The sequence below is a fragment of the Pseudovirgaria hyperparasitica genome (assembly GCF_010093815.1).
Source record: "Pseudovirgaria hyperparasitica strain CBS 121739 unplaced genomic scaffold EJ05scaffold_2, whole genome shotgun sequence".
Lineage (NCBI taxonomy): Eukaryota > Fungi > Ascomycota > Dothideomycetes > Acrospermales > Acrospermaceae > Pseudovirgaria > Pseudovirgaria hyperparasitica.
Genome location: NW_022985550.1, coordinates 1,983,078 through 1,999,522, shown reverse-complemented (window position 1 = coordinate 1,999,522; position 16,445 = coordinate 1,983,078). Strand labels below are relative to the sequence as shown.

At 51.5% G+C, this 16,445-nt stretch overlaps 7 protein-coding genes across 7 annotated transcripts; 3 read left to right on the top strand and 4 right to left on the bottom strand.

Moving 5' to 3' along the window:
• Position 1: 1 nt before the first annotated feature.
• EJ05DRAFT_497097 (uncharacterized protein) lies at positions 2-1,951 on the top strand (the record flags this gene model as incomplete). The annotated part of the gene is made up of 2 exons (XM_033746502.1): positions 2-592; positions 653-1,951. 2 exons carry the CDS (start codon positions 2-4, stop codon positions 1,949-1,951), a joined length of 1,890 nt encoding a protein of 629 aa, XP_033604688.1.
• EJ05DRAFT_473153 (isocitrate dehydrogenase, NAD-dependent) lies at positions 1,945-3,683 on the bottom strand. The gene is made up of 4 exons (XM_033743336.1): positions 3,509-3,683; positions 3,355-3,426; positions 3,201-3,287; positions 1,945-3,150 (listed from the first exon to the last, which is right to left on the bottom strand). Exons 1-4 carry the CDS (start codon positions 3,596-3,598, stop codon positions 2,236-2,238), a joined length of 1,164 nt encoding a protein of 387 aa, XP_033604687.1. The 5' UTR covers positions 3,599-3,683; the 3' UTR covers positions 1,945-2,235.
• Positions 3,684-3,967: 284 nt separating this feature from the next.
• EJ05DRAFT_497095 (uncharacterized protein) lies at positions 3,968-7,196 on the top strand (the record flags this gene model as incomplete). Its single annotated transcript, XM_033746501.1, has 3 exons — positions 3,968-6,394; positions 6,442-7,073; positions 7,133-7,196. 3 exons carry the CDS (start codon positions 3,968-3,970, stop codon positions 7,194-7,196), a joined length of 3,123 nt encoding a protein of 1,040 aa, XP_033604686.1.
• Positions 7,197-8,528: 1,332 nt separating this feature from the next.
• Positions 8,529-10,618, top strand: EJ05DRAFT_202021 (FAD binding domain-containing protein). The gene is made up of 3 exons (XM_033739753.1): positions 8,529-9,194; positions 9,248-9,447; positions 9,497-10,618. Exons 1-3 carry the CDS (start codon positions 8,699-8,701, stop codon positions 10,301-10,303), a joined length of 1,503 nt encoding a protein of 500 aa, XP_033604685.1. The 5' UTR covers positions 8,529-8,698; the 3' UTR covers positions 10,304-10,618.
• Positions 10,619-11,335: 717 nt separating this feature from the next.
• Positions 11,336-12,176, bottom strand: EJ05DRAFT_201834 (uncharacterized protein). The gene has a single exon (XM_033739752.1). The coding sequence runs from the start codon at positions 11,998-12,000 to the stop codon at positions 11,428-11,430; it is 573 nt and encodes a 190-aa protein (XP_033604684.1). The 5' UTR covers positions 12,001-12,176; the 3' UTR covers positions 11,336-11,427.
• Positions 12,177-12,785: 609 nt separating this feature from the next.
• On the bottom strand, positions 12,786-13,373 carry EJ05DRAFT_497093 (uncharacterized protein; the record flags this gene model as incomplete). The annotated part of the gene is made up of 1 exon (XM_033746500.1): positions 12,786-13,373. The coding sequence occupies one exon, from the start codon at positions 13,371-13,373 to the stop codon at positions 12,786-12,788; it is 588 nt and encodes a 195-aa protein (XP_033604683.1).
• Positions 13,374-13,692: 319 nt separating this feature from the next.
• Positions 13,693-15,020, bottom strand: EJ05DRAFT_483000 (capsule polysaccharide biosynthesis protein; the record flags this gene model as incomplete). Its single annotated transcript, XM_033745221.1, has 2 exons — positions 13,693-14,455; positions 14,488-15,020. 2 exons carry the CDS (start codon positions 15,018-15,020, stop codon positions 13,693-13,695), a joined length of 1,296 nt encoding a protein of 431 aa, XP_033604682.1.
• Positions 15,021-16,445: the final 1,425 nt, after the last annotated feature.

Here is a 16,445-nt window from a genome sequence, read left to right as displayed (position 1 = left end):
CATGGCCGCGCGCGCATTCATAGCTGATGGATTATGGCAGTGTCTGTGCCCAGCTTACCCTCGATTCTCCGCAACGCGCCCGCGGATACCCAGTCGTAAACGCATCCTTTCGTTCTACCGAGTAACTTTCTCAACTGCGTCCGACGACGATTCTCGCATCCATAATGAAAAACCCTCTCAGTCGCAGCACCTGGTTTTTCGCAGGATCGGGTCCGATTACTCAAGTCCACGGACCACTGGTACTTACCATGGTATTGCGCCCAAGTGGTATTTTCCCCCGAAACATACACCACTAGTACAGAAAAGATTGCTCCTGGAAATCATACCAAAGGACGACTCGGCAGATGTTCCAGCTCTCTACGAACTTCTGGCGAAGGAGGCCGCACGTTCGGATCCGGGACTTGTCTGGTACATCGTCGAGCATCTTGTGGTCACATGTCGAGAAAAACCCAACCGACAGCTGTATAGTGCTATGATACGGGCATGCTCAAGTGCAACAAGAGGAGGTGCGGCTATGCTGGCAGAGATCATCACTGAGATGCAAGACGAGGGCATTGAACTCGACGAAGAAATATGCCATTATGTGTTGGAAGTACGTCTATGAAAGATTGCCTACCTTGGAGACATATGATGCTGACAACCTAACAACTAGGTGCTGTCGGTGCATCCAGACTACAATCTCCTTACACTTATGCTCGAACACATGGACTCGAAATGGTACGTACTGTCCGAGTTCGGGCAACACAGTGTCATAGCGAGCTTGATCAAGGACAGGCAATTCGAACTGGCCATGGACAGAATGGAGGCCATGGTCGACGGCGGCACCCCAGTCGAGCCGTGGCTGCACGACATGCTCTACTACATAATGGCCGAATGCACCCCGAACAACATCACAGAAGCCCTCCACATCCTCCAACTGCGCGAGAACAGCAGCACCTACCCCATCTCCGCAAACATGTGGCAGCACCTCCTCGACTCCGCCAGCTCCCAAAGCCACTACGACGCCGTCAAATACGTCTGGCGCAAGCGCGTCGAGCCCGCATACATGGTGCCCCCAACCGGCATCTGCCTCAACGTCCTCATGACCGCCTCGCGCGCCGGCGACGTCGAGCTCGCCACGGACGTCTTCCGCCTCCTCTCCGCCCGCAACGTCGTCCTCGACCGCTCCCACTACGAGCTTCTCATCGATGCCTACCTCGCCGCCCACGACCTCGAAACCGCCCTGTCCGTCCTCAGCATCATGACCGACGCCCACGTCTACATCGACGCCTCCTGCACCCGCACCCTCTACCGATACCTCATCTCCAACTCCGCCCGCCCCAACCAAGCAATCGACTGCCTCCGCCGCATCCAGCTCCGCGGCGCCCCCATCCCCGTCCCCGCAATGGACGTCATCATCGAAGCAACCGTGCAACTCAACCGCTTCGAAGACGCAATGCACTTCTGGTCCCTCCTCCCCGACATCTGCACCGGCGGCAAGCCCGAGACCTCAACCATCAACATCCTCCTCCGCGGCTGCGTCCGCAATACCCGCCGCGAGATCGCCACCTATCTCGCGCAGTATATGATCGACAACGGTCTCCAGCCCAACCTGCTCACCTACGACCGCCTCGTGCTCGTCCACCTGCACAGCCCCGACACCTGGGATGCCGCCTTCAGCTACTTCGACGAGATGCTCAGCCGCGACTGGGAGCCTCGCCCGGGCACCTGGCGCTTCTTGGTCCGCAAGACGGCCGAGGCCGGGGATCCGCGCTGCAGGTGGGCGATTGAGCAGATGATTGCGCGGAATGCGGTGTTTGATCCGCAGACTGTCGGGGCGATTGCCGCGGCGTTTCCGGGTAAGGATGATCAGAGAACTTGGCTGAAGCCGGTGTTTAGGCGGGAGAGGAATAGTCGTGTCGGCGAGGATTCAGGGGGGAATTGGCTGGATCGGTCTTTTGAGCTTGTGTAGTTGTGGGAGTAGGTGTGTGGAGCAGAAACGTGTACGAGTAGGTGTATGTATATATATGTATATGTATTCATCGCTAAAGGTCTAGGCCTGGGTTGGAGGGGGAAACACTCCGTGCCAGGTATAGTACAGTCTTTATTTAAGAGGCCACGCAGTACATATCAACAAGATGCATCATTCCCATCATACCCCTCCGTTCCTTCCGTTCGTTCGTTCGTCTACTGCCATATGCGCGCGTTATGTTTAAGAAGCCAAGGAGAATCCGAGTTTGAAGGAGAAGAAAGAGCCTATAGAGCCTTGATGACTGCATCCGCATACTGGAACGTCTTTGCTGAGCCGCCGAGATCACCCGTGATGGTCTTGCCCTCGGCAAGGACCTTGAAGATCGCATCGCGGATCTTGTTGGCGTGTTCGTGGAGACCCATGTGCTGAAGCATCATGATACTGGACAGGAGCAGAGCGGTAGGGTTGGCAAGCTGCTTGCCAGCGATATCAGGAGCCGAGCCGTGGACGGCTTCGAAGATGGAGCACTCGTCGCCAATGTTACCGGAGGGAGTAAGACCGAGGCCACCGATCAGACCAGCGCACATGTCGGACAGAATGTCTCCGTACAGGTTAGGCATGACCAAGACCTTGTCGTTGTAAGGCGTCGGGTCGGTGACCATCTTCAAGCATGTGTTGTCTAGAAGCTCCGCGTCGAATTCAATGTTGGGGAACTCCTTGGAGATCTCGCGCGCGGTGTTGAGGAATAGACCGTCGGACATCTTCATGATGGTGGCCTTGTGGACGGCGCGTACCTTTGTCCGGCCAATCTCCTCGGCATGCTGGAAGGCAAACCGGAGGACACGCTCAGAGGCCTCTCGAGTGATAAGCTTGATACTTTGCACAACACCGTCGACTACGACGTGCTCAATACCAGAGTACTCTCCCTCGGTATTCTCACGAATCAGGACAGTGTCAACGCCGTCGTAGGGGGTCTTGTAGCCGGCAATAGACTTGCAAGGACGAACGTTTGCGAAGAGGTTGAAAGTGCGGCGGAGGGTAAGGTTGAGCGAGACGTGGCCCTTGCCAATGGGTGTTGCGAGGGGTCCCTTGAGTGCGACAAAGTTCTTCGTGATGCTCTCGATGGCCTCGTCCGGAATCACAGTCTTACCGTCCTTCAGTCGCGGCGTGACGTCCACAGATTCCCATTTGATCGGTGCCTGTCGTCTTGTAAGTCGCAGGACAAGCGTTGCGAAACCAATTCACCTACTCCTGCGGCGTCGAAGATATCTTTTACAGATTGTGAAATCTCTGGTCCAATGCCGTCTCCCTCGATTAGACTGACGGTGTATTTACCCTAAAAAGCCGTACGGTCAGATATATGCGTTCGGATTGACTGTTCGAAGCTTGTTGGTGTCTCGTACATCGTTGCCCTTTGTTCCGTTGAATTGAGCGACTCTGCTCTCCGAAGGAACAGCATATGACCTGGATTGAGTCTACAAGGTGTATATCAGTATCTAGGTCCCACAGAGAAATCTCGTCGCGCTCTGTCTCTGGGTGCTACAAAGTGCCGCATACCTGGACCAACGCTGGGCTCCGAATGGGAGTTGCGCGAGCCTGTCGAAGGCATTGGCGCATAGGCGCAACGAAAGAACGAGTGGATATCATGATGACAGCTTCAGATACCGCTACAGCCCTTCGCAGCAATTAGTCGTGGTGAGAGAAAGGTGTGAGGTGGAGGGTGGAAGGGTTCTTGCAAAGCTTTGAGTTGGGGACTGATGCGGCAAGGAAAGGCGGCTGTCTTGCCATTAGCGCAATCGCTCCGAGACGCTAAGTACCAGTCGGAGACGAGGCCCAAAGACGTCCTGACTACTTCAAGCTTCAGCTCCACCGCGATATACTAATTGTTGGAGGTCCATAGTCGACTCTCAGCTGAGTCACCAATCGGCTCAGATCTCGATACCTCAAAAGCCTGTCGATGGCATCTCGCTCCCTCGAATTGGGCTCCTAAGTTAACACTGTGTCTCGGAGACTAACATGGCGGATCTCGACCGCACCCTCCTCGCCCACTACAACCTCAAGACACTGTATCCTGATACCTGGCCGGAAGACAAGGACTTTAGCTCTGATGATGACGAAGCACCTGTGAAGCCGCAAGCGGCGAAGCATCCGGCGAGACGTTCGAAATCGCGGTATTCTGTCCTGGACAGGAGTGGAAGCAATCGAGTCAGTGTGCCTGGTGCGGAAAGAAGTAAAGATGGTGTAGAGAACTTGGTCCAGAGAGATGAGCCCGATCCACTTGGAGCTGCTCCAAGCGTCGTCCAGATCCTCAAGCAACGCGGGCTGGCAGTGGAAGACGACCCTAAGCTCCGAAACAGATTCCTACTATCCTCGACATCATTCTCACCGACCTTGTTTCTGTCCCAGGTGCACAATACTGCGTCCACAGAATCCCTACTACAAGGACTAGACTTTCTGTCGCGGTCTATAGAGAAGAAGTCCGCCTCACTGAAGGTTTTGGTGGAATCAAACTTTGAACGGTTCGTGAAGGCCAAAGCAACCATTGACAATGTATACGAAGAAATGCGCACTCAGGGTCGTGATAATGACCCGCCCTCACCAAGACGTCCCCATTCAAGGCATACCAGCAAATCTGGCCATCTGCGACAGGTCAGCAACGTCTCCACATCTGGCTTCAGCCAGACAAGTTCCACCGACAAGAAGAAAAACGCATTGACCAAGGAAAGCGAATACGGGGTAGCCGGTATCAAGACACCTCTTGCAGAAGTTGCAGTGAAGGCGGAAGAAGTGTGGGGTCCCGCCTTAGGAGGCCAGGAAAAGGAGGGAACACTCAGAGCCGTTCTCTCAACCATTGAAAAGCATCGCGATGTGTTCGAGCTCGGGTCGAGCATAAGAGATTGCATCAGGCGAAAGGACAACGAGATGCTTGTGGAAGAATACAAGAAGGCGCGCAAATTCGCAGAGGAAGCGCGGAAAATGGCAGAAAGTCGGGGACAGAAGAGCTTGAGTGATTCTGAGATACATCAAATTGTTGTCGCTGCTCGCATGTGGTCAGACATCGACGAGCAGATGGCTTCATTCAAACGCGATGTTTGGAAGAGGCTATCTGGAACACATTCGTCGAGACAGCCAGGAGACACCGAAGAAGATCGCCCGGACGAGTATATGGAGCTTATTTCTGTTCTACTAGAGCTTGGTGTGGAAGAAAATCCAATTTGGGTCTGGCTCCTGAGTCGCTTTGACTATCTCAAAAACAAGATTACGAGGACCACCGAGCGATCAACGGTGGAGATAGAGATTCTGCGGCGTAAGCTGGGCAATAGTGCGAAGCCTTCATTGCAACAGATGGCGTCCTACTTACGTTCAGCTGGTTCACTGGATAAGCCTGGTACGACGATCAAGATAGATTCTGTCAAGGTCCTCGAATTCTGGGACTATGTTTATTCCGTTATGAATGACTTGCTTTCGCCGCACGGCGGCGTCTTGGGCGAGATTATCGAGTACTGGGATATTGTGCAGTCATTCATCGATGGAAAGGCACAACGTAAACTCCCCCTTGGTCCGAACGGAAGTAGCCAAAAATACCATCTTTTATCATCTGACGGCATACGTCAATTACAGAAAGGAACACAGGAAATCATTGGCATTCTGCGGCAACATGTCACAACCTTTTTTTCGGAACCTCCTATCGACGATGTCTCGATGCTGTTTTCACCTATTCCGACGACGCCAAACACACCCTTCTCGGCTCCACCAAGTGCACTCTCGCCTACAAGTGCTTTGTCTCCGCGAAGCGGCACCCGATTCAAATTCGACCCAAGTGATATACCGCCTCCATCTCCTCGGAACGGTGAGTCGTGGGAGCAATTTGCCTTCTGGCCACCTCATGCCAACGCTCCGGGTGGTGTGTATTATTTGAGTAAGATTCTAGTTCTAGTTGGCACAGCTGCTAGTGAGATCGCTGGCCTTAGCCTTATGCGTGGCCGATCATCGGATGAATTGAAGCTTCTAATAGGGGCTGTGCGAGAGCACTCTGTACGCGCTATCTGCGCGGCATGGAACAACGATTCGGAGAACTGTCGAATGCTTGAGGATTGGACAAGATCTCCCGATCGCCGAGACCTCACTAACATGCCAAATCGCTTTATGGCGCTAGAGAGTGTGATACTTGGAAACCTACAGAAAATCACCTATATCACCGAGGCCGCAAACAAGTCTGACTCTCCGGACGTGGTTGTACCTCCTCCAGCGAAGCTATTGCAGCAAATTCGACAACAGTTCACAGCAAGTCTCTACAAAGCTTTGAGCGGCATGGTAGAAAACGCAGAGAACTTGAGAAAGAATGATGCATTAGTGAATGGAGATGGTGATTCGATTGTCATACCCTCTCGTGGTACATCGGATGCAGGGCTTAGTATCAGCAACATCGATGCTACAAACCGGGTTGGTCATATCCGAGCCATTCAGCAAATATCGCTAACTAGTAGCAGAACATCCGCATGCTTCTAACTTTGAGCAATCTTCAATCGCTTCGGAACGATGTGGTCCCGCAACTGATCGCACAATTCGAGTCGAATTTTTCGGTAAAGCTCTCGGACGAGTCAAAGCAGATTCGCGACGTTGTTGAACAAATAGACAGCCGTCTTTTCAGTGCGTATACGAAGCCGATATCCGAGAACTTGTCAAGAATAATCGAGGACGGCATCGGATCACCTGACTGGGCACCACCAACGACTCAGCATCTGAAAGATGCTAAGCCATATGTTTACGATGTCCTTTTGGCATTAGTCATCGTTCACACGGATGTGTCGACAACAGCCTCGACGCTCGTAGGCCAGATTCTCAAGTACTTACTTGAGCAAATATCATTGTCTCTAATAGAATCTTTTAAGAAGCGGCCGAAGTATTCCCTTGCGGCACTTATGCAGGCGACCTTGGATATAGAACTCATGGCGCAGACGCTGGGCAACTATACGACTAGTAAAGCATCGGAGACGCAGAGTGCGATCTATGTTGTGTTGGATGAGCGCACAGATAATGAAGCGCGGCGTCGATTGCAGGATGAACTCCCAGAACTGCGAGCCATCTTGAAACGGTTAAAAGAAGGTACCAAAGGAGAATTGTAGGTCCACCACCACAGAGTAACTCTCTGATGCGTTCTTGACACTAAACCTGCTGTAGTGCCTGCTTCAGACGACAGCGACAACACCGCGCTTCCGAACGACCATCGTCGGAGAGATCCTGAGCCACCCACATCCCATGCTATTAGCGAAACATATTATTCTCTTCGCCTTGGACCTTTATAGTGTCCTCCTTTATTGCTTCTGCAATCACACCACAGACAACCCAAACCATTGCCAAATGAGTAGCGGCATTGGTTGGTGCCTTTTGGAGACATGGGGCTCTCAGCATGTACATACCCATATTAGTGGCTAATAGTCAACTATCAATGGCCCGTCACGTCGCTTACGACTATCTTGTAATATCAGTGCTCGAACACGTCTACAATGTATTGGTCTTTTACCGTGGTAACGATCGTCTTCAACCCACGGCCACTTCCTGATTTTCTGGAATTAGACCTACTTGGGAGATCCTCTGATTTGTTGTGCTTGGCATTTTATAGCACCTCATGCTGGGATAGATATTAGGCCCGTCAGAGGCTTGCTTGATCACAGCAAGGATATAAACAAGGCTTATCATCCACGAAGACGCGCGGTGTGAGGAAGACGAACAAGTCTCATCAGACTACATGTAAACATTCCCCAAATCCAAGCCTTCGCTACGAGGCTGTTAATGTCTTTCGACTTTAGGGGTAAAATCTTGCGACGCTTGAGGGAATCCAGCGAGTCAACGAGACGTAGCGCTACAAAGGGCCGGATCGTGGAAAGAAGCTAGTAGCAAGTGGACACAAGTATAAGCCTAAGTACGAGAACGAACAAGCCGTGGACAGGGCTAATGCTAAAGGAGCAATTCGTGAAGCTTGTTAAGTGGGCATTATGCCTGATTACCGCGCCGGCAAAGACTGAACTCCCATAGTGGGGCCGGTGTCTGCAATTGCTGTAGTGAATCCTGTAAGCGAGGCACATCAACACGCTAACAAGCACTTTTCCCTTCCCGATGCACTCGCCCTCCCGTACAATCCACATCCCCCAATCAACATAACTCAATCACGGACGTGAAACCGACGACTCCGGACCACCGCCACTTTTGACTTTGCATTCAAGACAAGTATGATGGATGCCGAGGAGACAGGATATCGCGCGCCCGGTGGTTGCACATGAAAGAGACAACATACGCCACATACTTTTCCACGCGAACGCCCCCAGTCTATCTCCACCCAGGCCACGCCCAAGCAGTCTGTCACGATCCAATCAAAGACATGTTTCACTCGGGAATTGCTGAACATCGTGCCATTCCCACAGAACCCGGCGGTGGTCAGTGAGTAGTTTGGCAGGTATCAGTGTCAGCTGAGGATCATTAGGGGGGTGGATCCCGCAATTTTGCCTCCGCCCGATACGGATTTCTATACGGGTTACGGGTATCCCTAATTTTGACCTTCCAGCACTCGGAGGCACTCCTTGTAGACGATCTTTGCCCAAAATAGTTCAACTCTTCCACTTCTTTGCTACATTGGCTCTGGACTCACACTATGGAGTCGCGTCCGATCGGGTTGTATATAACGGACCTGCATGCCCCTAGACTTGACCATGACCGTGGTGTGGAATTCTGCCCATCCTTTCGACAGACATGACCAAGAAGCTCATCTTCGGTCTCACGGCTCTTGCCTCCATCGCATCTGTTGTGGTGTCTGATACGTGCCGGACGATACAGGACACCACCGCCATTGAACTCGACCATCCGTTGTCTACCGACTACCTGACTGAGAACTTCGAATACTGGTCAACGGCCTGCAGTGCCCTCAAGCCCTCGTGTATTCTCTCGCCCACAACTGCTGAGGAGGTGTCGACGATTGTCAAGACTCTGCGGGCAAATGGAAACACCGAGAAGTTTGCGATCAAGTCTGGCGGCCATAGCCCCAACAAGTACTTCGCAAGCATCGATGGGTCACCCTTGATCTCGACTCGGAAACTCAACGAGGTGAATCTCGATGCCGCTTCCCAGACGGTTCGTGTCGGTCCGGGCAATCGATGGGTAGACGTTGCAAAAGCTCTGGATGGTAGTGGATATACTCCTGTCGGTGGCCGTATTGGTGACGTTGGTGTCGGGGGTCTCATGCTATATGGTAGGCTGTCTTGAACATATTGCTTATCATCTGTTCATTACTAACGTTCGCAGGTGGACTGAGCTTCTTGAGTGCTCAGAATGGTTGGGCAATGAGCAATGTTCTTGAATATGAGGTGGTGCTTGCCAACGGTACCATCGCCAAAGCTTCCAAGGACCATAATAAAGACTTGTTCGACGCCATGCATGGTGGTGGAAACAATTTTGGCATCGTCACGTCCTTCCTGCTCCAGGCGTACCCTATTGACAACGAGGTATGGCGCATGCATTGGCTTGACTCCTTATACTGATCGACCATAATAGATCTGGGCCGGCTACTTCATCTTCACGCCCGACAAGCAATCGCAGATCCTCGCTGCCATTCGTGACTTTACCGAGAATTACGATGACCACCCCAAAGCTGCCATCATATCCACGACGGTCATGCCTCTCGATCTCGTCGAGGCCTGGCTGATGTTTGTGTTCTACGACGGCCAGGATCCTGGTGATGCCTTCAAACAATTTCTCGACATTGGACCGATTGCCAACACCGCAAAGAAGCAGTCATACGCATCATACCTCGAGGCGAACAACTTTGCAGCTATCCGTGGCTTCAGCTACGAGATGGGCACTGAGACCACGCCTCTGCCCGCCAAAACCGATGTTTACGTCCTCGACAGCTACATCAACTTCTGGCGCAAGACGGCCAAGACTCTTTTCGCGACGGCCGGAATCATCGCCTCGATCGCATACCAGCCCGTACCAAAGCGTCAGCTCCGCATTGCAAAGGAGAAGGGCGGCGACCTCCTCGACATGGACGAGAATTATGACTACATCGTCTTCGAGATGAACTTGTCGTACATCAACCTCCCCTTCGACTGGGACGACAAGCGCGTGCAAGACGCCATGAAGACGCTGTACACCGGCCAAAAGGCCCTCATCGACGGGTTCATCAAAAACGGCTCGCTGCCCAGCATTCCTCACCTCCCCCTTTTCGCCAACGACGGTAACCAGGGCCAGGACTATTGGGGCCGCATCAAGCCGGAGAAGCGCGCGTTCGCAAAGAAAGTGCAAGAACTCGTCGACCCGGACAACTTCTTCCGCAGCAGGACTGGCAGTTGGAAGGTCTGAATGCTGAACGAGCGAAAGGACCTTTTTACTTTTTTTTCTTCGTGCGTAGAGCTTACGTATCTGTTCCGTATCTGGTAATTGGATATGAAATCATGATCTTGGCTTACTCATGTCATCGGCCCCCAGTTCCAAGCATTGTCTTCGTCTTGGACGCCGTGGTTCCTACACTTACTCACATGTTATGTCGGCCTCTGCCCCACCTTCCCCTTAGTCACGCCCCCGGAGGTTCCGATGCAACGGCTCTGTCGTCCCTTACACTGACCCTTCCCTACCTTGAGACAACAATGACATATATAAAGAGTATTTACAAAAAAGAAAATCACAAAGCCCTAGTTACTTGGGCCAACTCCAAAAGGACAAAAACAACCACACAAGATAGAATAAAAATAATATATATCCTTTCTCGACAAGACCACTCCACTTGCTTAGGCGACCCGCCCCTGCTCCCCTCCATTTACCCAACACGGCCAAGTACGCATGTAACCTCAGAAACAGAATTAGTAGATCATGAGTAAAATCCGCATCTTGGCGCGCCCGGAGATGGCTTGAAGAGAACCAGTTCGTTGGTTGGTGCAGGTGGGTTCGTTGGTTGAGTCAAGTGTGGGGGCGGATCGGTGGACGGATGGACGGCTAGATGGACGGCTGAATGAAATGGAAGCGTTGATGGAAGCTTTGATGGAAGGAAGGGAATGGGGATCTGGAATTTAGGCTATGCGTATTTGTGGGACTGCAGGCGGGTTGGGCTGGGGGTCGTATATGCATGTTGGGTTTGGCGGATGTACGTACATGCATGCAGTGTATGATGCTTACATGGACGTACGTGGAACATGCGTACATGGGATGTATGTGGGACTTCGTGCCAGGCTTTGTTGTGAGTGTTGTGGTTGTTGCTATGAAGGGGTTGTTGTGTTGTTACATGTATACACAGTTGAAACTTCATTCGTCCACTGGCTCTTCAATGCTTGTGCCCATGCTATTCACTATCTGCAACCTCTGCAATGGTCATGCTTATGTTCATGCATGCCCATACATTCCCCTCGCTAGATTCCCGTCCTCCCAACATGCATGATGAGCATAACAACCAACACCAGCTTCGAGCAACTCACCACATGCCCATCGTCTATTCACTTACTCCTCCCCAACCCCGAGAGCCTCCTCCGCACCTCATCCCTTAGTCGCTCATCCGCCCTCAGCAAGGCCTCGAACTCATCCCTCGTACACAGCACCGGACTCGCGCAACAAGCCCTGCACCTGGCGAATGGATGTTCGCAATATGTGCATCTAGTCCTTATGCGGAGTCTGTGTCGTGTTTGTGTCGTCGATGGTGGTGGTGTTGTTGGTGTTGGTGTAATGTTGTGATTTGCATTAGGCATTTCGCAGGAGCAGCATAGGTAGACTAAGAAAAGGGTAGCTGAAGGGGATGGTGGGGGTGAAGATATGTCAGGGGGTGTGTCGCTGTGGCTGTGTGCTTGGTCTTGTTCTTGGTCCTGGGCTTGATGATTGGTTTGAGGAGTGATTTGAGGAGAGGTGTGGGTCTGTGGTTCTTTGTGGGAGGGGGGTGCGTGCTGAGCAGGCGGAGTGTAGATCTCGGGGACTTGACCTGGGAAATGGGGGCTGTGGGGGAGGGGGAACGGACATTGTGTGTTAGGGCAGAGAGTACGTGGGAAGTGAGTCGTTGTGAGGATGGGGATGTCCATAATGCGTGTTTGAGTATCTGAGTGTGTGGTTATGAGTATGACGCATTGATGTGTGGTCGATTTGTGGTGCTGTGAGGTGATTGTAAGTCTGCCTCTTTAGCTTATGGATAAAATAAGGGTTGCGTTGTGTTGCTGAGTTGGCAGACCTGAGCGTTTCATTGCATTGACGGTGAAAGCCACTATGGCACTTGTGTCACTTGAATAGATCCATTGTGGTACGGAGGTGGGCAAGCAGTCCATGGCTATTAGAAACCTGCGTTTCAGTGATGAATGAGAGACAACAAAGCGATCGTGTGTGTGCATAGCCTTAAATTTGAACGTCACAATACAGTACACGTTACATCACATCACAGCCACCGTAAAGTGATGTTGGAATGGAAACCTTTATAATACACCTGACACTCATATCCATATTTCGTGTGATTTCATGCCTTGTATGAAGGCTTGCTGCTCTCCCGAGCGCCGATTTCGTAGTTCGTAAGACACACCAGGCGTCACAGATGTGATGTTTGTCCCCTTAGGTGTCCACGTCATTGTGTGTCGAGTTGTACTGTAAAGCAGATTCCACCCAGGCGACTATTGTTACAACTATTCGCATGTCGCATGAAATGGCTCCTCTGGAAGCCGTGGCAGCAGTGTCACACCGCCCTCCTAGTAGCGATAGTATTTATACGATGACGCCCCTGAACAAGACGAACAGCTCTCTTCGAATTCCATGTGTATCATACGCCAGAATACCACTATCTCAAAGTGCTCACCCCGACAAGAGCGCCTCGTGCAGGCAGTTAGTGAACCGGAGATTTGCGATGTTCTGTTCCTTGGAGGTGATCGGGTCCTGGACCCGTAAGCAGTTCTTTTTCTATCTGGTGGGAGAGCTCCTTGACTTCGATCACAGAAACAGCCTTTACTCCCTCGACGACATGGAAAGGTTCACCAATCACCGTGACTTTCGAGGATGTATGCTTGTGGCGATGTGAGTTGTTTGGAGCACCATGTTTTTTTGGCTGCAAGTGTCTTTCCTCAGTAGCGAGGCCTTGTCGAGATTGTGCATGTTCTCGCAGAACACGATGCTGTATAGAAGTGCCACGAAGTGCTCCAGAATAGCGCTTCTGCGTATCGTCTCGCGTCGTCAAGCCATACCGCACATCGACATGTGCTGGTTCCGGAAACCGTAGCCCATGCGCACCGGCACACGGCACGTCGAAAATTTCATAACGCTCACCAGCGACACCTGACCGAGGGTGGTCGCGTGAGGAGCGGGGACTATGTGCTGTAGACACGCTGTATGTTTGTAATTCGAAATCTGTATTCGAATTGAAGGGAGGTGAGGGTGGAGACGCTGATTGGGGAAGGTAGAGCGCGAGAGAAAACATTGTAGATGAACGAGTTCCTGAGCAGATAAATTGAGTTCACAGATGATAAGAGGATGCTGGAAATCGAACGTAGGCGTGAAATGGTATGTTGTAAGATCAGGAGTTTTGTTCGAAGGGGAAGGATGACAGGAAGAAGGCATCCACTTTGGGTGGGGGCTATGTCTTAGTATGGATATTATCACTTTTAAATCTGACACTTGAATTTATTGTCCGGTCAGCTTAGGTAAGTGCAGTAGCAATACAGCAAGCAGAGTTGCATCTAACATGTGGGGACACGTGAAGTGAACGGCACAGCATCCCTCACTCACGGTCGACCGATCTAAACGAGGACTGACTCAGCATCAACCCTCGTATGGGGAGAGTCCATGACGCTGTGCGGCGCAGAATTCAGTTCCTCTCCAGTCACCCCCAACAAAGGTCCCGTCTTGAAAGGCTTCCTCAGCCCGTAATCAGGTGCTGTCGGCAGGGTATCCTGCGTCCAGTACAACATACCATGTCGCAACCAATGGGCATACGTCCCCAGCACATCATCACTGCCAGTATTCTCCTTCCATAATATGCCCAGTGTTTTGCCAATGATATTCTGGAATGGTCCATGAGCCATCTTCACCGCGAAACTGCGTCTCAGGACATTCTCAACCAATGTCCTCGCCTCGACTTGGTCAGGACTCTCCGACTCCCCCTCTTTCGGTAGCGGCAGTGACATAAGACGGAAAGCCTTGGGCCCGTCGAATCCAGTCATGATCTCGATCAGTGCTGTGTCCTCGCTGAAATCCATGGCGAACATTTGTTTGTGTGCATATCCAGGCCCATCCCAATTGGTTTCTGGGTCGACGAGCCCGATGACCAGTGACATGACAAGCATTTGAATCCCATAGTCACTCAGTTTTTCTCGCAATTCCTCGAACTTGCCCATCCCGTCCATAATTTCCAGCCCAGGACCTTTTGGTAGGCGAAGCTCAGGTGCTTCTCTCATCAAAGGATGCCTGAGCAGACCATGGGAGTTTGTACGCCCACCGTCCGAGGCCCACAGTTCCAAGAGTAGTTGATTACAACGTTCTAAGAACAGATTACCTGGACGGCTAGCCATGAAATAATTGAACAACATACGCACTTCGTCGGGCCCACCGAAGTTGTAACACAAGAAGTCAATGGGTAATTTGGGTTCATGACCGTAGTGTTCCAAAGCGCGTCTACGTCGCCGATCTGCAGGTATGATACATCCGCATAGATACCACCATGTACGAGAAGCAGAGGGAATCGCGTCAAGTCAGATGTAAGCTGGCCTCTGAACTCCCCATCAATGGTGTCCTTGTAGAAGGCGTGGGGGAAGAGACTTCGGTCGGAGGTATCGAGGAAGTTCGAGATATGGCCTGCACCGCGTGGCGATTCGCAGACGTCGACAACTCGCACAGTCCATCCTAGAGGTGCGAGACGTCGGTGCCAAGTGCGAATGTTACGCTTCGCGTAGGGATACAGATTGCCGTAACCTGCGTGCCAGTAGAACCAGACATTCTTCTCAGATGAAACCTGGGGAGGGTTCAAGAGATGCTCATCAATCTCAGAGTCTGGTCGGAGGTCGAGCTGTGTCAGGGGAATGGCGTGTAGGCCAGCTGGCATCGTATATTGGAGCGTGGAGGTTTTCATGACGCCTGTTGTATCGTGTCAAGATCGATCTGTATGATTTCCCTAAGAAATACAAAGTAGTGATTGATTCGAGGTTGCGTTGGTGTCTGGTAGGTAGCTGATCGCAGTTGATTGAGCTGAGGATGGGATTTCATGGCTGACCTGGTGAGCCTTTATATACTGAGGCTCCGCCGCCTGGTATCTGATATATTGATGCTGAACAGTTGATGTTCCGGTAATACATCGTAACCAGTTACGACGATCTTGTAGACCATTGGCCGAGAAAACGCAACGAAAGCATAGTCCGGTATCATCCAGTGTCGCTGACATCGCTATTCTCGCCCTGAAATTGAACGGAATTTGAGCAACCGAGGATCCGCGATTATCAATCATGGCTCCTTGTTGCCTCTTAGGGATGACAAAGAGGTGTTTTGAAGCAGTAAGCCTGTGAGGCTAGATCGGGATCGGACCGACGCGCAGGTTGATTGCTGAAATGAAAAACAAATGTAACTCGCTTAAGACGTTGTGAGTTGTCTGTAATCCGATGATCATGCAGTGTGTAAGGTATAATCGGTTTCGGGTTCGGCGCCGGTGTTTGTACGGCTTTTGACCGTCTGTGCCTGTCACAGGCTACAGCAACGTGAAGTAAGATACGTAGCTAGTAGATGCCATCGATATTAATTCATGCTCGCACAGTGAAGGCACTTTATGCAGTAGAATTATCAGTCCACATGCGAAGCACTTCGAGATTTTCCGAGACTCACGCATCTACTGCTTGTCGGTGGCTGGCAAGAGAAATATGAAGACCAGACCCGATAAGCGCAGCAGATCTCCCCAGCCTTTGTTTAATGTACCAAAGATGAGGCATTAAATAGCTGCCTCTTGCATCCTTGAAGCGCCCGAGCGAGAGGCTGTCGCGTTCCAGTATATAGTATTGTAGGATGCCGTGCTTTTTCTTCCAATTAGGAATTGTACAGCCCATGAGAAACCCAGGACAGCGGTAGGCAGCTGTGCGACTAGCGTAGCGCTGCCACATGATTGATTTACACGTTTTCGCTGTACGAAGGGTATATAATGGGTTTAACAGGTACGGTTCTCATAACCCCAGCGGGAGCATAGTCTAGTGGTAAAATTACACGACCTACCGCTGACGCAAAGCACCAGATGAAGGAGCTAAGTATCTGCAGGGGAGCAGAGGCGCAGATCCATGGTTCGAGCCTGTGGAAGTGAGCCTTTTGACTTTTTTGTCATTTTTGCCATTCTCTTGATTTTGGAATTTTTGGCTTGTAGACTGCCTTTTCTTTTAGATATGGTATTGGGACTCGTTGATCGGACCGCTCAGAGACTCAATGAATGAATACAAGAGCCCAATGAGCGAGTGGGAGACTCAACGCACGGATAGAAGAGACTCGATGAACGGATAGGAGAGCTCAATGAAAGTAAAGC

Coding starts and splice junctions, on each gene's coding strand:
- EJ05DRAFT_473153 (XM_033743336.1), bottom strand. CDS start 3,598: ATGATATCCACTCGTTCTTTCGTTGCGCCTATGCGCCAATGCCTTCGA. Junction 3,288..3,354: donor ACGGAACAAAGGGCAACGAT/GTACGAGACACC, acceptor ACGGCTTTTTAG/GGTAAATACACCGTCAGTCT. Junction 3,151..3,200: donor ATATCTTCGACGCCGCAGGA/GTAGGTGAATTG, acceptor ACAAGACGACAG/GCACCGATCAAATGGGAATC.
- EJ05DRAFT_202021 (XM_033739753.1), top strand. CDS start 8,699: ATGACCAAGAAGCTCATCTTCGGTCTCACGGCTCTTGCCTCCATCGCA. Junction 9,195..9,247: donor CGGGGGTCTCATGCTATATG/GTAGGCTGTCTT, acceptor TAACGTTCGCAG/GTGGACTGAGCTTCTTGAGT. Junction 9,448..9,496: donor CGTACCCTATTGACAACGAG/GTATGGCGCATG, acceptor CGACCATAATAG/ATCTGGGCCGGCTACTTCAT.
- EJ05DRAFT_201834 (XM_033739752.1), bottom strand. CDS start 12,000: ATGGACATCCCCATCCTCACAACGACTCACTTCCCACGTACTCTCTGC.